General features: G+C 40.1%; 1 protein-coding gene across 2 annotated transcripts in view; it reads left to right on the top strand.

Annotated features, from left to right (window-relative positions):
- The window catches only part of LOC148848453 (NAD-dependent malic enzyme, mitochondrial-like), a 147,980-nt gene that overhangs the window by 23,367 nt on the left and 99,162 nt on the right, over positions 1-25,451 (top strand). For both annotated transcript variants that reach the window (XM_088952573.1, XM_088952574.1), the window contains exons 5-6: positions 19,516-19,644; positions 23,718-23,778. In XM_088952573.1, the coding sequence (XP_088808699.1) occupies positions 19,516-19,644; positions 23,718-23,778 (190 nt within the window). The remainder of the gene's footprint in view (positions 1-19,515; positions 19,645-23,717; positions 23,779-25,451) is intronic.

The following is a 25,451-nucleotide window of genomic DNA, read 5'->3' as shown; positions in this document are numbered from 1 at the left end:
CTCTTGCACCCAATAGTGCTCTTCCCCTCTGGCAGATCCACTAATTCCCAAGTTCTTGCTTTCATCTTTTCATTCATAGCTTCTTTCCACCTTGGATCAAACACGACCTCTGAGTACCTAGAAGGAACACGTATAGAGGAAAGAACAGACATAGGAGTGATAGGCAGGAGATTAATGTGAGTAAGAAACAAAATCAGCAATGGGGTGCAGGGTGGTACAAGAATGGATAGGCTTACGGAGAGCAATAAGAAGGTCCAAATCAGAAGTATGTGAGTTGGAATTACCTTGGATTGCAGAGACTGATTTATCCGAGTCCAACTGGTTGCTGTCATGAGGTTGAGGGACCTTTTTCCTTCTGTTGTATGTGAGTATCTCTTTCTGTTGCCTACTGGAGCCTTCAGGGACATCTGCTGCATCAGGAGAGGTAACTGGCACAATGGAAGCCTCACTAGGTTGACCCGGGATGCCACAACTAGGAGTAGAAGAAGAGGATGGAAGGCCCGAGGCAGATAGGGGAACAAAAAGGAGGGAGAGTGAGAATCCTCTTCCATCCCACTAGTCTCCCCCTGAAGAGGATTCTGAGAAGATTGAAAATAGGGTTGAGACTCAAAAAAGACCACATCTCTGGTGACATACTTTCTCTTGGAAACAGAACCATAACACTTGTACCCCTTTTGTGTAGGAGAGTACCCCAAAAATATTCCCTTCGTAGCCTTAGGATCCAACTTGGTCTTCTTTGGATCCTTCACATGTATGAAACATATACAGCCAAAGACCCGTGGAGGAAGAGAAAAGTCTGGAAGAGTGGGACACAACAGAGAAAGGGGTTTTCATACCCAACACCTTAGATGGCATCTGATTTATCAGATATGATGCAGTAAGTACAGCTTGAGACCAGTATTGCTTGGGAACTTTGTGCTGGAATAGTAAGGATCGAGCTGTCTCCAATAGATGTCTATTCTTGCGCTCAGCAACCCCATTCTGCTGTGGAGTATTAGCACAGGATGATTGATGTAACATGCCAGTATCTTCCATGAATAAGTTTTAAGGATTTTTCAAAATATTCAGCAACATTATCTAACTAGAATTGCTTTATCTTCTTATTAAATTGTGTTTCAATCATCTTGCAAAATGCCATAGTTATCCATGGTACTTCATCCCGTCCTTTTAACAGGTAGATCCATGTGCATCGAGAATAGTGGTCAATAAAACTAATAAAGTAACGGAAGCCATCAATGGAAACAAGGGGTGAAGGGCCCCAAACAAAAGAATGAACCAAATCAAAAGGAGCTCGAATTTCATTAATGGAGTAGACGTTCAAGACTGCTATCAGCCTTGAACCCTAATAGATTTCAGGTTCGAAAATAGAAGAAAAAGTATAGAGAAGAGAGGAGAAAGAGAAGAGAGAGCAGTAGAACACAAGGGTTGAACGGAGGGACAAAATCTTAATGTTCTGCCGCCTCCACTTCTATTTAGTATTTATAAGTTATGCTCATTACATGGAAAGGACAGATCTGCCCTTAGTATTTACATAACAAATATAACAAAATAAAACTGAAATAAATAACCAACTGACCACCAGCTAACCCTAGGATGACTAGAACACATTCTACCCTACAAACACAATGGGACTATAGCTGTGGGGCCCACATCAGTGTTCTCTACACTCCCCCTCAAGTTGGGAATAAATGTTTATCATTCCCAACTTGGAGAGATCCGCCTCTAGCTTCTTCCTTGGTAAAACTTTGGTGAGGATATCTGCTAGTTACATGTTGGATGTGATGTACGGGAGACACACTTCTTGTGATGAGACCCTCTCTCGTACAAAATGTCGATCAACTTCAATATGTTTAGTTCTGTCATGCTGCACCGGATTGTGTGCTACATTAATAGCCGCTTGATTATCACAATACAACATCAGGGGCTTCTCATACTCAATACCCAACTCCTCAAGTAGTGATCTCAGCCATAGAATTTCAGCCACTCCGTTATCCATTGACCTGTATTCAGCTTCAGCACTAGATCGGGAGACAACACTCTATTTTTTACTCCTCCAAGAGACAAGGTTACCTCCCACAAGGGCACAATATCCAGAGGTAGGCCTTTTGTCATCAACACTCCCAGCCCAATCGGCATCCGTATAGACCTCTACCTTCATGTGGTCATTGTTCTTGAACAATATACCTCTACCTGGGCATCTCTTCAAGTATGCTAATATTCTTTCTGCTGCAAGAAGATGCGTGGTTCTAGGAGAATGCATGTACTGGCTGACAACACTAACTGCATAACTGATATCTGGCCGAGTGAGGCAGAGATATAGGAGCTTTCCTACTAATCGCTGGAACATAACTTTGTCTTCAAGAGGCTCCCCACTCTCTGCACTAATCCTATGGTTCTGTTCAATGGGTGTATCCGCAGGCTTGACACCTAACTTTCTAGTTTCCGCCAATAGATCTAGAACATATTTCATCTGAGAGACAAAGATCCTCTGTTTAGATCTAGCAACCTCAATACCCAAAAAATACCGTAGTGCACCAATATCTTTCACCTCAAACTCTTGATGAAGGAGCTGTTTGAGGGACTCAATCTCATGGCTATCATTTCTTGTCACCACAATATCATCAACATATACTGCAAGTAGTGTTAGAGAGGACTCCACCCTCTTGACGAACAGTGTATGATCTAACTGGGCCTGTACATAACTGAACTTCCCAAGGGCTAGTCTGAATCTATCAAACTAAGCTCTAGGTGACTGCTTCAAACCATACAATGCCTTATTGAGCTGGCAGACCTTCTTACCTCTATTTTTGTATCATAGAATCCAGGAGGCAACTGCATGTAAACCTCTTCCTACAAGTCTCCATTCAGAAAAGCATTTTTAACGTCCATTTGGTACAAAGGCCAATTGTGGCTTGTTGCAAGAGATAATAGAACTCGAATGGTGGTCATCTTGGCTACCGGGGCAAAGGTCTCCAAGTAATCTATACCATAAGTCTGGGTGAACCCTTTTGCAACTAGCCGAGCTTTGTACCTCTTAATGGAGCCATCTGCATTGTGCTTCACAGTAAATACCCATCTGCATCCAACTGGTTTTTTCCTTTGGGCAGATCAACTAGCTCCTAGGTATTATTTTTCAACAGGGCATCCATTTCAACTTGCATTGCACCTCTCCACTCCAGGACTGATATGGCTTCTTGCATTGTTCTTGGAATAGGGACATTGGCAACGGAAGTAAGATAGGACCTGTGGGCTGTAGATGTGGTGCAATGCCGTTTCCCTTTACGGGTGGCAATGGGAAGGTCAAGGTCGTCAGCAGGAGGTGAAGTGGCAATAGTGGAAGGAGTCTCTGTGGGCCCTGGGATTGTAATCCCTGGACTTGGAGCTGCAGAAGAGGTTGGAGCTGGCCTGGACTGCTGATGATCGGGATCAACCTGCCTGTATCACCTGTGATAGACTCTCAACTCCTGATCCCTCTGATCACCCTCACTACTGCAGTCCTCATCACCCAATGGAATAGGTAATGGAACAACCCAAAATTATTAACCCTACCCTCACTGTGCTCCCCCTGAAGAAAATGACCCAAATCCCCACTCTCACTACTCTCCCCCTGAGGGGAAACCCGAGAATAATAGGGTGTCTCCTCAAAGAAAGTGACATCCATGGAGACAAACTTCTTTCCTGAGACAAGATCATAGTAGCAATAACCCTTTTGAGTTTGTGCATAACCAAGAAAGATGCATTTGGAGGCCTTTGGTTTGAACTTGGAGTGATGGGGTCCGAGAAGCTGAACAAAATAGGTACAACCAAATGTTTTAAGGGGAATAGTAAACAACTCCTCATTTGGGTATAGAAGGGAAAAATGAGGTTTCATATCAAGAACCCGGGAAGGAACCCGATTAATAAGGTATACCGCCGTGAGGATAGCATCACCCCAGAAGAAAATAGGGACATTGGAGGTAAACATAATACTTCTAGCCACTTCCAAGAGTTGCCTATTCTTCCTTTTTGCAACCCCATTCTACTGAGGTGTATGAGGGCAAGTGCTCTGGTGGATAACCCCATGATTAAGAAGGTAAGATGCCAATGGCTTAGCAAAGTATTCCTTTGCATTATCAGATCTAAGAACTTTGATCTTGGCATCAAACTGGGTTAGGATCATTTGGTGGAAGTTTTGGATCAGGGCGGGAACCTCATCTCGTGAACACATAAGATAAACCCAAGAAAACCGAGTATGGTCATCAACAAATAACAAAAAATATCTGTACCCACCCATAGAAGGGATGTGATATGGCCCTCAAACATCAATATGCACAATATCAAAAGAATTATTACTCCTTTTATTACTCAATGAATAAGAGTTTTTACAATTTTTAGCAAACTCACAACTTTCACATTTCAACTAGGACAACTCAACAGACTCAAGCAAAGTAGGAAACAAACTCTTTAAGGATCGAAAAGACAATTGATCCAATCAGTTATGCCAAAGCATAACCGGACTCACAATCTGAGAAACAAGTGACTTCTTATCCACTGACTCTTCCCGACGAGAACTCTCCCCGAGCAGATAGATCCCATTCGTCTCACGGCCAGTCCCAATCACCTTTTTTGTCTCCAAGTCCTGAAAAACACACCAGTTAGGGAAGAAAGTTACTGAGCAGTTCATATGTTTGGTAATACTACTAACTGAAAGAATGTTAGTATCAAACTTAGGAACATGCAAGACAGAAGACAAGGAGATAGTATCCGATAGCTTGATGTCACCCTTGCCAGAAATGGGGACAAGAGAGCCATCTATAATAGATACTTTATCCTTACCAGAAGATAAATGATAAGTGGTAAACAATGAAGGCAAGCTAGTCATATGGTCGGATGCACTTGAATCTATTACCCAACCGGGTTCAGTAGTACCTGGAGCTGAGGCATGGTAGGCTGAGGCTCGAGTACCTGAATGTGCGAAAGCAGATGTGGCAGGGGCTGATGGTGACTGCGGTGGCTGAGCTGAGTTCCCAACTTCCTTTTCCAACTGTGTTAGAGCAGCCCGAACTACAGCTTAGGTCTTTGAGGGTGTGCCTCTTGTGCCAGACGAGGATGCTGAATCAGTAGTCACGGCCACATGAGCATTACCCTTCTTGCTTCTCAACTTTGTCGGGACCAAATGAGGATGCAACTTCTAACATGTTTCTTTTATGTGTTTGGTTTTTTCTTACAATGCTCACATACCACATCCTTTTTATCTTCCTTCTTCCTGCCCTTTCTAAATCACCCCTTGATTTGGGTTTAACGGCTACAAGGGCCGGTGTAAGAGGCTGAGGTTGCATCATGACTTTCCTCCTAGTCTCTTCACTATGCACTAAGGAGTATGCCTGGGAGAGGGTCACACTATCTTTGGTCAAAATCTGTTGCCGCACAATATCATACTCTGAAGTGATCAATCTCATGCCACAGGGACTTCAAGGTGGGGAAGTAGACCGAAACCGATTTCTCTCATTGTTTAAGAGTATTCACTTCGCATTTCAATTCATATGCTCTGGCAACATTAAGGGGTTGGGAATAAATTTCTTTCATAACATCCCATATCTCCTTGGCTGTCTTTGCCCACAAGTAATTTCGGCTGATATGAGGCTACATAGAATTACACAGCTTTATCATAACCAAGTAGTTTTCTTGGACCCACTTAGTATACATGGGGTCTCCCTTGGAGGGTCTTTCACTTCTCCCAAGAGATACCCTAATTTACTCCTTCCCCCAATAGCCATCATGGCTGATTGGGCCCATTCCAAATAGTTTGATCCATCAAATCTTACGGTTGTAATCTGAAAATCTGTCTCAGAAACACCACCATAACTGCTGTTCCCAAAACTGCCTTCTGCCTGATTCTTAAACTCCATTTCGGTTAAGAACCAGTAGTCTCAAAAGTTAGGGTTACTACAGTCAAAGAACAACACTTGGACTATCAATCATAATAAAAAATCAGTATAGAACCAATCTGTATTCACGGTATATGTGCATGAAACATGTATAAGTCTGATATGAAATCAATTAGCAAACACAACAGCAATAGTCCGTACAGTTTTCACCCCTTAAAAGAGTTCGAAACCCCAAAAAAATATGAAAACAGCTTGGAGAATAATCTGATATGCTGAAGCAGAATTAGGGTTTTAATCAGTCCTTAAAAAAAAATCTCAGCCGCACATTCTAGGCAGTACCGTACAGATAAGACTTGTAGTAGGATTAATATGAAACCCTAAAAACTGATCAATGCTGAGGAGAAAACTTAAGAAGAGCTTCACAGGTAGATCACAAGGCTCGGCCCAGCATTTGGGTTTGCCATAGGGTTAAGACAAAACCCTAGAGAATAGAAAGAAGAAAACCCTAGAGTGGTTCGGCCGCCCTTTCTAGACAGGTCCAACCTATCTTCTCTGATAGTACTTCTCTCAGAAAATAAAATAACTTACAAGAGAATGTTGTTCGCTGCCTTCCAAGGTTACCCGAACCCTAGCCTTCTTTGATTCTTCCTGATCACCAACACTATGCAACCGTGGCAAGTCTTCAACAACTGCTAAAACCTCTGGCGATCTCCAAGAATCAGTCAACGAACTCTACTTTCTCAGCTTCTAGCCCTAGATGGTTCTCATGTGGTTGGTTGGACTAGATTCACATGAGAAACCCTAGCTCTGATACCAAGTAGACGTTCAAGACTGCTATCAACCTTGAACCCTAATAAATTTCAGGTTCAAAAATAGAAGAAAAAGTATAGAGAAGAGAGGAGAAAGAGAAGAGAGAGCAGTAGAACACAAGGGTTGAAAGGAGGGGCAAAATCTTAATCTTTTGCCGCCGCCACTTCTATTTAGTATTTATAGGTTATGCTCATTACATGGAAAGGACAGATCTGCCCTTAGTGTTTACATAACAAATAGAACAAAATAAAACTGAAATAAATAACAACTAAAATAACCAACTGACCACCAGCTAACCCTAGGATGACTAGAACACATTCTACCCTACGAACACAGAGGGACCATAGCTGTGGGGTCTACATCAGTGTTCTCTACAACTGGAAATTGGATAAACAGTTCTACATTGTTTTGACATTTGACATACTTCACAGATTAAACTCTGACTTGAAATGCCCATAAACAATTCGGGAAACAACATTTCTAATGAAGAGAAAGACAAATGACCTAGCCTAGCATGCCACAGATGCAATCTAGTTATTGACTCCACACTCTCCAGACTACTAGCAGCAGATGCTTGTAAGGCTGAACTGATGTCTGCATCAAAATTGTAGAGGCCTCCATACTCATGACTACTCCCAATCGTTCTTCTCGTCAATTTGTCCTGGAAGACACAATGAGTAGGAAAAAAGGTTATACTACACTTCAAATTTTTGGTAAGTTTTGAAACAGAAAAAAGATTTGAGGTAAGATTGAGAACATGTAGAACTGATTTAAGAGAGAGGTCATTGCTTAGGTTAACCACCCCCTTTCCAGAGATGGTGGAGAAAGACCTGTCAGCAACTCTCATCTTATCCTGACCAGATAACAAATGATATGAAGAGAATAAGGAGGACATATGTGTCATGTGGTCAGTTGCACCGGAATCAATAACCCAAGAAGTAGAGTCAATAGAGCTAGTTGCACTAAAGGCAGAGACTGTACCTAATATGGCAAGAGAGGTGGAAGCAAAAGAATTATTTCTTAGACGGGCTAATGCTACCTCACTAGCAGTGAAGCCTAAAGCACTAGCTCCAGAGGAATCAGCAACCTGCCCCATAGGAGAAGAAGACACTGTTGGTATATTCTGTGAGTTGTCACCATTGTTGTTGGTGACAAGATTCCCACTTGCCGCATGACCCTTCTGATGCTTCTTGTTCTTTCTCAATGCAGCTGGCTTCAGGTGAGGATACAGGACCCAACACTTTTCTTTTACATGTCTCTCACCACCACAATGAGTGCACTTAAGGTGCCTCTTGTCTGGATGTCTGTTTCCCTTAGTAGAGAGCAGTGCTGAATGTTTTCCAAATTGTTTAGTTGGTTGAGTCTGAGAGTCAACTTGCATCTCTTTTCTCTTGACTTCTTCATTCCTCACCAGATAATAAACATGGTGTAACTCAGGAAGTTCATCTCTCCCTAGAATTTGTGACCTTGTACCCTCATACACTGGGTCCAGGCCAGCCAAGAACTTAAAGGCTATGCTCTCTTCAATCTGTTTATCATGTCTCTCCTTGTCCCTGGCATTTTCCCAATCCAATATCAAGTGATGGTCAAGTTCTTCCCAAAGACCTTCCAGAGTTGCAAAGTATGTTGCATTTGTCATATCCCCTTGCCTTAAGGCAGCAATGTCTTGATTCAATCTGTAGATTTTAGCATTGTTTTTCTTTTGTCCATAGGTCTTAGACACCTTTTCTCAAATCTTGGCTATTGTAGGAAAGTGATGAACAGTCCTGGCAACCCGAGGAGTCATAGAGGCAAGCAACCAGGACATAACTGTAGCATTCTCCTTGCGCCACATAGCATACTCTGCACTGCCAACCTCAGGTTCCTTCTTGTTCCCATCTAAGTAGCCTGTGAGATCACGGGAAGTAATAAAAAGCATTGCAGAAACGGACCGCTCCCTGAAGTTGTATTCATCCAGCAACACACTTGTAATCTGCAAGCTGTGCAGATTAGGTTTTTCTAGATTTGAAGACCTTGCAACAGGTTTGTTATCCCTAGAAGAAACCTCTCCGGATATTGAAGACATCTTGACTGTAGCCTCTGTGTAGATGACACTGTTTAAGACTAGCCGAAGTGACCACAATGCTGAAAAAGAGACTAGTTGCAGAATTGAAGAAGGTTTTGACAGCTCGCAACACTGTGTCAGACTTGCCGAGACTGTCACAGTTCTGAAGCAGTTCAGTTACAGCAGCAAATGAGGTGTTCTGGGCTGGTAACCGACTTGAAACTGAGGGCTCTCCACCATTATGCTATGTAGACTTCACTTGAGCTTCGAGTACTGCAACTGTAAAGTGAATTCTCCCCCTTACGACCAATACTAGGACTGCTGAAATCAGTCATCAACTAGGTCTATCCTATACAGACCTCTCTTAGTAGCCGAATAGCTACTATCTACTAGAAATAGTCTAGTAGGACATCAGCTTCTGGGTCTTACTTCCCTTGTGCCCTACGACCAAGGAAAACCCTAGGTTCGAACCTTGTGTTGTTCTCCTACAACCCTAGGGTTTCACGGTAGCAACCTAGATAAAAAAAGAAAAGAAAGACAACAAGAGGGAAGAGATGGCTTCGGCTGTAACCAGGAAGGTGCTTAATGATCTGATACAATGAAAGCTGAAATGCTGTAGCTGAAGTAGTAGAAGAGAGGAGAAGACCAAGAGATGCTGAGAATGTTGAACTGAATGACCTAGTTGACAGTACTATTATTTATATTAGAGTACAGTACAATGTTATAGGAAACGACTGGAATGCCCCTGATTAGTGATGGGACACCCAAACAACTTAAAACACTAAACAAACTTAGGCCCAGTACATAACAACTTAAACTTAAACTTAAATACAGGCTAATAAGAACACATCAGCCAAACCATCAATACATGAAAACCTTCAATCTAACACAAACCAACAGACACTCCTATTGATCCAATCACAGAATTAATGGTGTGGATGGTGAATTGGTAAAGGATGTGGGGAGATATCAAAGAATGGTGGGCCGACTGCTGTATTTGTGTATGACACGACCAGATATTTCTTATGTTGTCAGTGTTGTGAGTCAGTACATGCATGCACCTCGGGTTCAGCACTGGGAAGCTATTGAGAGAATACTTGCATATCTGAAAAAGCACCCTGGCAGAGGCATTCTTTTCTCAAATCATGAGAATCTGAAGCTAGAATCCTATACAGATGCAGACTGGGCAGGATGCTTAGATGACGGGAGGCCTACATCAGGAGTGTGTACCTTTGTAGGTGGAAACTTGATCTCCTGGAAGAGTAAGAAGCAAGCGGTTGTGGCAAGGTCAAGTGAAGAGGTTGAGTATAAATCCATGGCTTATAGTGTCTCAGAACTTCTTTGGGTTAGTATCTCTTTCGAGTGAGATTGGGGTGAAAGTAGAGGAACCTATGATGTTATACTGTGACAATCAGACTGTAATCAATATTGATCACAATGCAATTCAGCATGATAGGACAAAACACATTGAAGTTGATAGACACTTTATAAGAGAAAGGGTAACAACCGGAGAAGTTTGTTTGCCTTATGTCTCTTCAGAGTTGCAGTTGGTTGATGTTCTCATTAAAGGGGTGGCAAGGAACAAGCTTGAACATGATCTACGCAAGTTGGGAATGTGTGACATTTACTCCCAACTTAAGGGAGAGTGTTGAAGATTAATTAGTTTTATGATGTTTTTCTGAGTAGATGTTTTATGTTAGTTGTTAGATAGGAGGTGGGGACCACAGTAGTTATGTGAGTCCAAATTTTATTATGTTTTTTGAGTGTTATATATGATGTTTTATGTTTTGCTGTGCTATAAGGGCATAGTTGTCTTTGTACTGTTCTATTATTTTAGTATAAATAATAAGTGAAGGGGGCGGCCGGATTATTGCTCTCTTTTCTTTTCAACTTCTCTTCTTCTCTTCTTCTCCTTCTCTCTTCCTTCTCTCTTCGAGAAACTGCTTTCTTTCATATTTTTTTTTTAATTCAGCAGATTCCTACTTGCCTCAATACCAATTTCTCCTAACAAGGAACGGATCCAGAGAAGTTCTGAAACTCCATATGCCATGGCTCTGTATTCAACTTCTACACTTGACCTTGCCATAACTGTCTGTTTCTTATTTTTCCATGAAACTAAATTGCCCCCAATAAGAGTGCAAACTTCTGATGTAGATCTCCTGTCATCAAGGCATCCTGCCCAATCAGCATCTGTGTAAGTTTCTAGTTTCAACTGTCCATGGTCAACAAATAGTATGCCTTTGCCTGGGTGTCCCTTCAGACTCGTGGGGCATGCATGTATTGACATACCACACCCACTGCATAAGAGATGTCTGGTCTTGTCATACATAAATATAGCAGCCGCCCCACAAGTCTCTGATATCTCCCAATGTTCTTCACCAACTCACCTTTCGATGCATTAATTTTGTGATTTTGATCAATAGGAGTACTGGTTGCCTTTGTTCCAAGTTTCCTTGTTTCTTGTAAAAGGTCCAGGACATACTTCCTCTGAGAAATAAAAATTCCATGCTTTGATCTTGCAACCTCAATGCCCAAGAAATACCTCATCTCCCCAAGATCCTTAATTTCAAATTCTCTGTGCAGATTCTTCTTCAAACTGTCAATCTCACTTAGGTCATTTCCTGTAACTACAATGTCATCCACATAAACTATTAGAACTGACACCAAGGACCCCCTTCGCTTCACAAACAATGTATGGTCCGATTGAGTCTGAGTATAGCCAAAAGCAATCAGGCCTTCTTGAACCTGTCAAACTAGGCTCTGGGAGACTGCTTTAAACCATAAAAGACTTCTCCAATCTGCATACCTTCCCCTTTCCAGCATCACTGTAGAAACTAGCAGGAAGATCCATATACACTTCTTCTTGTAGATCCCCATTCAGAAAGGCATTTTTTACATCAAGTTGGAAAAGGGGCCAAGAGTATGTAGCAGCAAGAGAGAGAACGATCCGAACATAAGTAATTTTTGCAACTGGTGCAAAGGTCTTTAAGTAATCAATGCCATAGGTTTGAGTGTACCCTTTTGCAACCAGTCTAGCCTTATACCTTTCTATGCTTCCATCTACCTTGTATTTAACTGTATAAACCCATCTGCATCCAACAGTCTCTTTGCCCTCTGGTAGATCCACAATCTTCCACGTTTGATTCTTAATTAAAGCTGCCATTTCTTCCTGCATATCTGTCTTCCACTCAGGTTTGGAGAGAGCCTCACTGACACCCTTGGGTATAACCACAGAGTCGAGGGAAGAAAGGAAGACATGATAAGAAGGAGAAAGTCCACTGTAGGAGAGATACTGTGAGATACAATGAGCAGTACACTTTCTCTTCCCTTTTCTAAGTGCAATAGGAAGGTCCAGGTCATCTGTAATGGGGTTGTGGAATCAATGGGATCTGAAACATCAGAGGGATCAAGAGGAATACCTGAGTTAATGTTAGTTGAATCTGGAGTTCTTCTGTAGTGGAATCAACCTCCCTGTGAAGGCGCTTTCGTCATGAGTAGCAATGAGAAATAGGACACAAGGGAGGTGGTAAGGTAGGTGATATAGGAGGGTCAGGCATAGGAGTTGACATAGGGACTAGAACCGGAAGAGGAATAGACTGCTCACTTCCTTCCTCAAAACACTCCCTGTGAGAAGAACCCTTCGGGAAAAAAGATGTGGACTTAAAAAAGGTGACATTCATAGTAACATACTGACTCCCAGAGGCTGGGTCATAGCAGCAATACCCTTTTTGATTTTTTGCATACCCAAGAAAAACACCCTTCTTTGCCTTTGGATCAAACTTCGAGCGGTGAGGATCAAGAACATGAGCAAAGAAAGCACAACCAAAAACCCTGAGAGGGATGTGGAACATTTCCCCCTCAGGGAAAAGGAGGCTGAATGGGGTGCTAAATCCAAAAACAGGAGAAGGCACCCTATTAATTAGGAAGACTATCGTGAGAACTGCGTCACCCCAAAAACGAACTAGAACAGTAGATGTGATCATCATGCTCATCGTAATCTCAATAATGTGTCTGTTCTTCCTTTCTGCTACACCATTTTGCTGTGGACTGTAAGAACAACTGCTCTGATGAATTACTCCATACTCTAATAGATACGAAGCAAGGTTCTTCTCAAAATATTCCTTGTCATTGTTTGATCTGAACACCTTCACTCGTACCCCAAACTGTGTTAGCACCATTTGATGAAATTGTCAAACTAAGGACGGTACCTCATCACGGGATCTCATCAAGTAATTCCAAGAATACCGAGAAAAATCATCCACAAATAAAAGAAAGTATCGATAGCCACCCATAGAAGGAAAATGGTATGGTCCCCACACATCAGTACGAATAACATCGAAAGCAGATGAACACATTTTATCACTAGCTTTAAATGAATGTCTACAATGTTTTCCAAGTTGACAGCTCACACTCTAAGCTAGACAAATTAACAGACTCAAATAACTTTGGAAACAAGAAACGTAAATAAGGAAAAGACAAATGTCCCAAATGATTATGCCAAAGCATAATCTGACCCACAAACTCTGATTAAAATTCCCTGCTAACATGATGACTATGATGATGAGGAAGCTCATCCAGAAGGTAGATTCCATTCACCTCACGACCACTCCCAATCATCCTCTTTGAAATCAGATCCTACAAAACACAATGGCTAGGAGAAGAAATCACTAAGCAATTCAATTTCTTAGTTAAACTACTAACAGATAATAAGTTAGTACTCAATCTAGGTACATGAAGGATAGAGGGTAGGGAAATGGAATCAATGACAGACCCCTTCCCAGCAATGGGAACATGAGATCCATCGGTTGTGGAAACTCTGTCTTTGCCAGAACAAAGTTGGTAAGAAGAGAAAATAGTGGAACTATGGGTCATATGCTCTGTGGCTCCAGAATCTATAATCCAAGGAGGTCCCTCCTTACTTGTAGTAGAAACATAGTTTGTAGTGGCATGTGAACTACCTCTATGATCAAAGGAAGTAGAATGTCCACCACTAGAACCACCTATACCTAGTTGTCCACCTGATAACGGATTAGGGCTGACTGTATCTCGCCGATTTAATAACTGCTCATATCTCTCAAGTTTGGCCCTCACTGCAACAACTGCAATAGACTCCAAAGTAGCTGTAGTAGGGGGGCCAGGTAAGTCACCAGCGACGGCCATGTTAACATTTCCCTTCTTGTTTTTTGAGTCTTTTCGGCACAGGGTGAGGATGAAGCTTCCAGCAGGTATCTCTCGCGTGTTTAGGCTTCTTACAATAGTCGTAGATCAAATCCTTCTTATTCTCCTTCTTGATTTCACTGCCACCCCAGTCTCCACTCTGTTTAGGTTTCATAGTACTGACCACAACTGACTATTCAAGACCCGAATTCTTCATCATCACATTCCTCCTACTCTCTTCCCCTGATACAAAGGCATATGCTCGAGAGAGAGTAACACTATCCCTGGAAAAGGATATGTTGCCTTGCAATGTCATATTCGGGATTAAGACCAGCAAGAAATTCAAAGACTCTATTCTTCTCTAAGAGCTTCTGGTAGGCAGCTACATCCTTAGTGGTTTCCCAAACCACTATCCCCAGATGGTTAATCTTCTGCCACAGGGTTTTAAGGGCCGAAAAATAAACAACAATAGGTTTATCTCCCTATCTAGTAGCAATAACCTAGTTCCTCAACTGATAGGCCCTAGCAACATTTTCACTCAGTGAGTAGGTTTCTGCAACCCCATCCCAAATTTCCTTAGCTGTATTTTCCCACAAAAAGTTTTTACTTATATGGGGCAACATAGAATTGCACAACCAAGTCATTACCATATAATTTTCCTGTACCTACCGGGAGCTGTTAGTCTTGGGTTTCACTTCCTCACCAGTGGCCACCTTTGCAGATTGTGACCATTCTAAATAGTTTGTACCATCTATCTTAATTGTAGTGATGGTCCTAGCCCCAAAATGGTCTCCGATATCTCCTCCCCCTTGTCCCCTTTCACTTCCTGGTTTGTTTTCAACTCCGTGACCCTCCATTATTTCCAAAAACGGGTTAGAAAATCACTTTGAGATGAAGAAAAAGGTAATAATTCCCTTCAGGCACCACACACACTCTTCTGGAACCCTAGGTGGTCCTCCCACAAAAGATTCTTTTTTTGTGGGAGTGGGAGAAGAGATAGAAGCACCCGCTCCCTCTAGAGGCCTCCAAAACAGGTGGGACTTGAATCGCCCCCTTCAAAAAACTCCAAGGAACCCTAAAAAATTAGGGCACCACTACCTAGGTGAAAATTGAAGAGTCCTACAAAAACATGACTCTCCCCCTTTCTCCAGTTCTTCATGAATTTAATGGGAAACCCTATACCAACTACAGGGCAAAAAATATACACCAAAAAATCCAAAAACTAGGATTACCTGAGGTCTTTGATCAGCCTCTCATATCACCATGTAGTCGGCTGATCTAGGGCTGCATGATAGAGCAGCTCAAGAAACCTTCGACCTGCTCTGATACCAAGTAGAAATTGCTGATAACTAATTCTGATGTATGCTTTGTGAAAAATAGTAGAAAACTGAAAGGTTTCAGCAAGAGAGAAAGAGAGAAGAAGAAAAGAGAGTGAGATGTCGCCAGAATTGAATAGGTCTGGCTGCCAACCCCTCTTGATTTATATACTTAAAATAAAAGAATGAAACATTACAAAAATACCCTTAGTAGGGTGGCTAGTTTAAGTAGCTGAATAGTCACAACTTAAAATAACATAAACTAATGGGCCTAAGGCCCAATAACTTCCTAACTTAATAACTTAAATAAAATATAAAACAAAGCTGGCCCAATAACTTAAAATCGGCCCAAACTCAACTCTTATTAATATATTAGGGTGTGTGGGAGCCATGACTATCCCATTCATTTTTCCCTCATTTCTATTTCTTCTCTTCTTTTGCTCATATCTTCCTTTCCTTCTCTTCTCTCCTAGAATATGTTGTGACTGATTACATTTCCATTACACCCTCTACCTCGTATGCAATAAGTTTAGGTAAATGGAAGCCAATGCCTTTCCTTCTCTTCTCTCCTCTCTTCCTTTCCATTCTCTCCTAGAAAATGGAAGCCAATGCCTTTCATGTTTCCTCATTTCCCTCTCAGTCTCCCTATATCATTGATTCAGGTGCCACAAACCATATGACTGGTAAGTCTTTCATTTTCTCTTCTTGTCGTATTCTTTATGGAAAGGATAAAGTAAAACTTGCTAATGGCTCTTCTTCTTCCATTGCTGGACCGGGAGTTGTCTCTCTTCTAGTTGGCCTAAACTTGTCTAATGTTTACCATGTCCCAAATATGCCTATTAATCTCCTATCTATTAGTTGCATTACTAAGTCTTTAAACTGTTTTGTGACCTTGTTTTCCAACTCATGTGTTCTAGGATTTGACCTAGGGGAGAATGATTGGTAGGGGTCGCTTGATAGATAGCCAATGGAGAAATATTTGTGCCCTTTGTCAAGTTGGAAGATCAACTTACTAATTGTCTCACCCAAGGGTCTCCACAAGTTGAAGCTTGATAGGAACCTAGGCAAGTTGGTAATGATAGATATCTATGCTTAGCCAATATGTATTTGGAATGGGGGCAATTTTGTCTTTCCTTTCTATTTGTATTTGGGCGCCCATATAGGGACATAAATGTATTTTCTCTTATTGATATAAAAGGAATTTTTGAGGTATGAACAATGACACACCCTCTTCTCCTGTAACTCCTTTCTTCCTCTTCTTTTTTTCCTGCCACACTCTTGCAACTGCCACTGTTACCATTCTTGAATCTAGTATGCATGAGCTCTAGATGTAACTTCCAACAATTGTCCTTAGTGTGCCTTGGCTTCTTACAATATTCACACACATCTTTCTTTTCAGTACTAGCCTTTGGCTTAATTCCAACATTAGCAAAATGATCAATAGGAACTTCCACAACTTGAACTTGCCTCCTACTCTCATCACTACTAACCATTGCATAAGATTGAAAGAGGGTCACCTCATCCTTTGCTAGAATATTCTGTCTGGCAATATAATAGTTGGGGTTGAGTTCAATAAGAAACTCAAAAACCTGATTTCTCTCTACTGACTTCCTATGAGCCTTGGCATATTTTGTGCATCCCTACAGTCTCCATTAGATTAATCTCCTGCCAAAGGGATTTCAGCATTGAAAAATAAGTAGTTAAGGGCTTCTCCCCTTGTTTAAGATTTATTCACACCATTCTTTAGTTTATAGGCTGTAACTAGGGGTGCTCACGGTTTGGTTAATCGATCCGTGGGGTGATTTTCTAGACCGAACCGATTTATTCGGTTTTTACATTTAATCGAACCGAAATCGAACCGATGCACATGGTTAATCGCGGTTCGGTTTTTCGGTTTTTTTATGTCCTAAAAATTGAAAAAAGAAAGGGACTACGAGTCCTGAATGATACGCATCTAAGATGCCGGAGCTCCGCAAGCGTTTCATGCAACTTGTCCACTAAGTCCGACAGCTGCTCCACACAATCGCGCAGTGCGCCTTGCCACCTCTTTCTCCCATCCTGGAGCTTGGCAAGGTGGGCGATGTAGCCGAAGACAGCTTGAGTGCGGGAAAGACTAACGGTTACGCTGCTCGTGTGAGGTCGTTGGCAGTCCTGGTGGAGCCGGTGTCGGAGGTGAGCGTGTGGAGACAGATGTTTGGATAGCTGGCGTGGATGCATGATGAACGAATTAGATCCCTGGTGTGCCGGATCTTGATGCGGTGGTAGTGCATCGTGCTGAGTGGGAGAGAGAAAGGAAGAGAATGAAAAGGCAAAGAGGGACGAAGGGAGTGCCATTCTTAGTTGAAGCCTGAGGATTGATTGGCTTTGGATGAATGCCTGAAAGAATAAGAAGAGAAGGGGACCAGACTGAGTACAGTGAGAGAGACAAAGAGTGAGAGTTCGAGAGAGAGAGAGGGATAGAAAGGGAAAAGCCAAAAATATAAAATTTTGGCGATTTGGCTTCTAGTTTGGCTGCCAGTCTGCCACTACCAGACTCAGTTCGACAGTCTAAACACTCTCAGACTGCCGAACTGAAATGTCTCATTTGCTGTCAACGGCATTTATTAGATTTTCAATTATAAAATAAAATATAATATATATAATATTATATAAATATCTATTATTAGATATATATCGATCGGTTCGGTTAACCGCCGGTTTTCTAAATGGTTAACCGAAACCGAACCGAAACTGTCGGTTTTTGAAAACTTTGAACCAAAACCGAACCGACCGGTTTGGTTAACTGACTTTTTGGTTTGGTTTAGGTTGGTTTTTTCAGTTGGTTCGATTTTTCGGTTTTTTTTGCTCACCCCTAGCTCTAATAACATTCAACTTTTGGGAATAGGTCTTTGTAACACTACCCCATGCCTCCTTTGCGGTATCCATCCATAGATAGTGTTGACTAATATGAGGTTGCATGCAATTTACTTACCAGCCTACTACAATATACTTTTTTTTTTTTTTTGCATCCACCTCTCGTAGGCAGGGTCATCCTCCTTGGGTTTCTTCTTGCTCCCAGTGATGTATCCCCATTTCCCTCTACTAGAGACATGGATTTTTATTGATTGAAACCTTGCTAGATAATTGGTTCCATCAAGTTTTGCTATGGTTACTACTCCTAGTAGAGTCTCCACAGACCCTCTCGAGGTAAATCTAGTGTTTGAAGGTTGTTTCGTCTCACCTGAAGCTTCCTCCATTGATCGAACATAAATAAATTAAAATCAAAATAAGGCATTATTAACAAAGAATTACTGACCTGAGGCCAAAACTGATCCCTAATCACCCAAAACTAGGCTTTCTTAGAACTTGACAACCTAGGAGAAAGAGTGAAAATGCAACAACTCCAACTAAGAGCTTCAGAAGTCACTCCAACCTAGATTGATCTCAAAGAGGGTCAAAAAACTTATCTTTAAGCCCCAAATATCAACTTCAAATGGTCTCTAGACTCCTTAATCCAAAATCTCTAGTTAGCTAGGGTTTTCAGGAAAGTCTCCAAGAACCTGTCTTGGGCCACAAACAAAAGTTGAATTCTTCTCCAAAAACCTGCCTCCCTTCATTTGGGCTATCTAAGTAGTCAACCAATCAGCCACTCAATTCTCCATTCACATTGTGTATGGGCCTAAAGGAAGAAACTGAAGCTGGTGAAAAAATTATTTTGATACCAAGTTGAGAATCACAACTGCAATAAATCTGAAATCTAAAGTAAAAGAAGGAAGAGAAGAGAGCAATTGTACCTTTCTCTCGTCCCTCAAATCACTTCTGTTAGAAACTAATTATAGTTTGGATACAATTACATGTATACCCTTAGTAGGCGGCTAGCTCAATAAAGACAAGAAGAAAAGTAAAACAGGCCCATAACTAAGGCCCACTAATATAGACATAAGATAGATATAAATAGTGCTAAAAATAAAAGAAAAGAACTATGGCCCATCCGGCCCAATATCTCTACAAATAGCAAGCTCATTTTTACTAAAATTAGTAAAATTTTAGAGAACTAAAACCTATCCCTATATCCACCAGATACTTCCTAATGTTCCCTTTAGAAGCCATTGAATCAGGCTCGACTTTCCATTATTCTTCCTAAAATCTGAATATTTCTTGTTCCATGATTTCTCTGAAGTTTCACTTCCTGCATTAACCATTTACGATCTATTACCCAAAACAACTTGCTAGTTAATATTTGGTCTTTCAGCTGTGGATTTTTTGAATTAGTGTGAAAAAATTGCACATTTTCAGTGAGGAAAACACAACTTGTCAATTTTGACATTACTTTATATTGTAGGTTGATATGATAGTGGTAACAGATGGAAGCAGAATACTGGGCCTTGGAGATCTTGGTGTTCAGGGTATTGGAATTGCAATTGGGAAGCTGGATTTATATGTTGCTGCTGCTGGGATAAATCCACAAAGGGTAAATGGTTATTATTATTATTATTATTTGCATCATTATCATCATCTCTATCTATATGTATTATCATGTCTCCATGTGTGACTGTATATCTGTATCATTGTCTTTAAACTTGACATTAGGGGTGGTCATTTCCAGCCTGGACTAGAAAACCGGCTTGGCCCATCACGGAAGTTTCAGGGCTTGGGCCTAGGTTTTGTGTCTAGGCTGGGCCCGGACCCAGCCCTGGCCCGCAATATATGTCATATTCGTACTCTTTGTATAGATACATACATATCTATGTGTTATTGTATTTTATATTGTATATTATATAAAGTATAAGATGAATTTATACATATATCATATGATGTATAATATATAATATTATAAATATCTAATCTGTACCATTTAATGACCTAGGCCCAAAGCCTGGCCCAGGTCCACGCAGACCTGGCCCTGGACATTAGCTCTTATCACAGGTGCTAAGCCCGGCCTGGCCCAAGATCATTCCACTTGGCATGCTTCTTTTGCCAGTTCATCTCTTTGCCACTGATTAGTTGCTGTTATTCTGCCTTGATTGCAATTAGTACATATCATTTTATATTATATATAGGATTTTATTTTGTATGGATATCCCCATATTTTAACCTTATTGCAACATCCATATTTTATATTATTGTCGTTTCCTAGGGTTTTTTGATTCTTTACATCTGTTTGCTCCAGAACTAAATATCCGTGAAACCATCTGATGGAATATTTAAATAACAAAAGTTTCACTAGTCCTCTTCCCCAACCCCAATTGGCATCCCTGAGCTACCATGATTAATCCACTAAAATCCATACTGCTTTTGTTCAAACTAGCATTGCCTCTGTGCTTGGTCTTCAACCTTTCATCCTGTTAGTTTTTGTATTATTTATCCCAAGTTCACAATTCAATTATCTAAGGTAGACCTCCATTCCTACCTTGTATTTATTCAGGACCTCACAAATGGTGGTTTCAACTCTCTAAAAAGTCCAACATGCACCATGGTGGTGGTTTATTTGATTCTTGAAACAATCTTCAATGCTAATGTGATTATATTCTAAAATCACTATTAGTAATTTATATTGCTTTTACATTTCATGTTATTTCAACTCAATGGAGCCTTATTCCAACTATTTGGGTTTGGCCATGCAAATCCTCTGCTGTTGTACCATATAACATTTAGTATTTTGTTTTCATGAACCTCCAAGGTCCTTTAAAGAGATAAGTGGAAGTATATTTTTGTTGGAATAAACATTTTATGTATTTTCTGGGGGCAATGTTGTCTCCTTCCAAAGGGCTTATCAGTCTTGGGCATTGATAAAGATCTAATAGAACAAACAGCCTCTTTCATTAAAATGTGATCCAATTACATTTATCCTCCATGTTCACTCTGGTGAAATAAAAAAAAAAAATCCAATAGAAAAAGTCAGATGTTTAAACATTATGACAAAATTATCATATCATTCCTATTTGGTTAGTAGATTTGGATCTGAAAACTTTGATTGCAGTGCTTGTAATATATGTTGTAACAAGATTGATTGGGTTTTAGATTCCATCAATTGTCTGCAAATAAGTCTGACATTTTACCAAAATGGAAATATAATAACATGATATCCATGATATATCTATATTTTGTCTGATCATAGGGTTCACATATACGAGTTTGTTGGTGCATGGACTGCCTCTACCGTACATTCCCTTTGTCACAGCTATGTGTTTTGATAACACATTAATTTATTAATATCTGCATAAGGAATGATTTAAAGATATTGTGTGCCATGCACCCCAGTTAAGTGGTTAGCCTTGTTTAACTACCATTACTTTTTTCCATTAACAACTCTCCCCTTGGGGAATTAAACCCCAATACATCTGGTTTCTGTTCACCCCTTGTTCTGTAAGCTCATGACCATCATCTATGCTTTTAGTTGTTCATGTTCATATACATCTTGTCCTCATCTCCAAGGCTAGCTTCTTGATCTCCCTAAAAATTTCTATGTTCTAATGAACAGACCTGACTTCTTTTAAGGAGCTTATGATTACATGTGAATCCTCGTCAATTAAAGTACCCATATAAGGAATTTTATAATCCTTACACGACATAATACTGCAGACAACTTTACCCTGGTTGAGTCTCTCAATTCAATAGATCCAGAATATATAGCTAGGATGCTCCCTTCACAATTTCTGAACTGTGTTTTCAACCTATGACTGAATGGGCCAATTGGACTGGTCAACCTGTTACCTGGCCAGAACTCTGGGTATGTTTGACTGCTGATCCATTTTCCTGAAGAAAAACAATTCACTTGGTCAATGACCTGGTGACCTGACTGGTTGAACCACTGAACTTTTTGACCTGGTTAGTGGATCATGGGTCAAATATTAATTCTCTGCTGTTTTTTCTTTTAATTTTTAGGCATTTCCATTATTAGTTTGAACCATTTGACCCGGACAGTTGAACCACTGACCCACTACTCTGATGGAAGGTTTTAAGAACACTTTTCTGAAAACTCTTCCAACTCCACAAGGTCCTGGGTTCCCTGTGCTGCAGAGTTAATGGGGCAGTTCCATCAAACCCATATCCACTTTTCCACCTTAAAATGCTCTAGCCCTGCCTTGTTGGTGAGAAAAGATAGCTGAATACAACCTTCTTTGTTGGATGAGTGATGTCAATGGGTTGGGTAAGTAGTAAACCCACATTAATTGTCAGCCTTAATCGGGGTTTGGCTCATGTTTGGGTTGTGTCTGCTCCATGCCAGACACAACCCGTTGACATTGTAGCATTTCAATAATTGGGTTGGTCAGGTTTGGTTTAAGTCACTTCCTTACCAAATCTGACCTGTTGACATTCCTAGATATGACTGATTTTGGTTGAAAAGCCGTTACATTTGGAGTGGAGAAAGAGGAAAAGAGAATGGGATGGGTGAGGGTGGGGGAAATTGAATGAGGTCATTTTTATCACTTTCTTATTTCAGGTGATGGTTTCATGTGTTCTCTAACTCTGTTAGGATGGAATGATGAATCAGGAAAAACTTAAACCATAGTTGAATGCTTACAATCAGGTTGGAGTATGGGTACCAATTGCCAAAAACCCACATACATGACTTACACAGTGTGTAAGAAAGTAAATGCAATATAATATGTAACATATGAATATACCACATAGGGAGATGTTTTGCAGTAGTTATTATGAGGAGTTTTGATATCAGGGAATAGAGATCTAATGTCTTTGTCAATACATAAATTCTATTTCATGAAAAATAAGTTGAAGATCTCTACTTTACATCAGATATCTCATGTTGCACTGTTTTTCTTGAAAACTTAGTTTTTGATCAATGAAGAGCAAAAGAACCAACCTGTGGGCCAATATACCCTATCCCAAGCCTCACAAAACCAAAAAAGAACTCAGCTGCTGGCTCAGATGGAGCTGGTAAGGTTAGTAGATGTAGTTCCTACTAACCTAGGATCAAATCCCACCTTCACTCCAAGTTTACCTGGCCATTTAAAAAAAAGAATCACCTTAATTCACCACATGGAAAAAGAAGAGAAGAAAAAGAACCATAACCAACCAACCTAAAAACCATTTTTATAGTCCCAACAAATCCAGAAACCCTTACATCACCTACAACAAACCCAAAAACCACCTGCCCTGTTGCAAACAAAAGCAACCCTAGTTATCAAGAATTAAAACCACCCAACGATGACCTTCATTTACAATTTACATAGATGCTTGGGTTACTCTTCTCTTAAGTCTATGTTTAGTGTAAATTCTTATGGTAACAAAGAGTAAGTTCTTGATGCTTATGATAACCACCTAAAGAGGTTAAGAGTTCATCAATTTCAAGAGGATTTCATTATCATAAAGTTCTTGATGCTTATGTTTCAGTTGTGTTTTTCTTTACCTGTGCTGTCTCTTGGCTATAGACTCCTGGCTTCTTATAAGGAACAAAGAGTAAGTCATAAATCATAATCAATATTTTCTGTTAAATATGGTTGGTATTTGCATTTTGTAATCATTTTGTCAGTAGGTGTCTAGCCATGGAATTTCTTAGCCTTTTCTTTTTTCCTTTAATAGGTACTTCCTGTGATGATTGATGTTGGAACTAACAATGAGATGCTTCTTAAACATCCCCTGTGTAAGGACTCTGCCTATCGTGTGTCTGAAATAATATAAATACCATATGTAAGTAGAGACTGTAATAACTTTAAATAAATTATTTACTCAATAAATACTCTCTTTTACTTATTACTTAAAGGGTTGTGGTTCTCATATTTGGCTGTCAAACAAGAAAGTAATTGATTTTTAATGTGTTAATTGTTTTGTTCGGAACTGAACCCTCAACGAAAAGTATTATAGAAGCTACTCTGTTGGTGGATCAAAAATAGTATAGAAGAACCTATTTGATGCCTGTACAAATAATATTTCTCAAGATACTTCCTAGTCAATTCCTTAATTTCATTTCTAGTTTTAGGCTTCCTTTCTGTTAATGGTTCGGTTAATACTGGTTCAGTTCTAGGTCAGAAACAAGAGAGAAAGAATAGAGGAGAGGAAGAGAAGAGGAAGAAAATAGAGAGAACAGATGGAGAGAAAAATCACCCTCTCCCAGCTGACCACCTTATTTATGTGTTTTGAGTCTTGGTGTAAAAAGACTATTATGTCCCTAATTAAGTGTAGGACACAACTTCCAAAGTTCTTATAAATACTCTGAAAGTGTTGACCTTATTTTGCATTTTATATGTAAATAGAAATATAGAATTTATACAAGCTTGTGCATGAGAATTCCTTATATCTAGATCAAGTTTAACTTACCAAACAATGGATATTCAAACTATTTAAATCAACATTTTTAGATAATAAAGGAAAAAAATCATTAAAAATAAAAATGAATACAAGGGTAGATGATAAGAAATCTCCTTGGAAGGAAGAGATACAATAAAAAAAGAAACATCCTACTCATACAAACAGGAAAATCTCACTGTAAAAACTCACAACCCACCAAAATGATTCATTATGCAACCAAAGTGTAAATCAGTAAATTCCATGGGACCTTCAAATGGAAATAGCAGTTATTCATTCATCTTACTCAAATACTACCTATCTGCAACATAGCCCAGACTAAAACAAGAAAAGAAACAAAGAAACCCAACGAATATTCAACTAAAATAAACCAACAGAATTGGCTATCTTCCAAATTTCTGATAAATGCTTCGATCCTCAAACAAATAAAATCTTCAAATTGCCACCTCACGGCACCCTTAACATTTTACCTTCCAGGTCATCAATTTCAACTCTAAGCAGACCACTACTACCTTAAGAAAACTAATGAAGAATCTTTGGATCCCCACCTCAATAGCTCCCTTACTTCCATACTTCCTCTCCTAATCCAATGTTGACCTTTTACATCTTCAACTCTCCTTGCCCTACAACTCCCCAAATTCATATTCTTCACTTCAACAAAATTGGACCGATCATTTTCTTTTTCTTTTTTAACTCTAGAATCCCTTACAGTTTCCCTCCAAAAGTAGAAGAGCCATACTCTTGGCATCCAACATTTGGATCCTTGTGAACAAATTGAAACTCTTTTTTCTTATCTCTTCCTTCTAATTCAAACTTTTTAGCAAATTTCACCACCTAGAAAGAAGAAGCCCAGCCTTTTTCCAACTTGAATTTCTTTATTGATTATCATATTTAAATCCCCCTTTAGAATTCATTCAGTTAATGTCTACCTTCAGCATCTTCTTTTTCCACTTATTCCTCAACTTATTCCCTAAATTCTCTTTAACATCAACCTTGTGCTTTTCTAGTTCC

This window comes from Nelumbo lutea, chromosome 6 (assembly GCF_056320005.1).
Source record: "Nelumbo lutea isolate HS-2025 chromosome 6, American lotus-T2T, whole genome shotgun sequence".
NCBI classification, from domain to species: Eukaryota; Viridiplantae; Streptophyta; class Magnoliopsida; order Proteales; family Nelumbonaceae; genus Nelumbo; species Nelumbo lutea.
The sequence above is the reverse complement of the archived record's forward strand: the minus strand, read 5'-3'. Positions and strand labels throughout refer to the sequence as shown.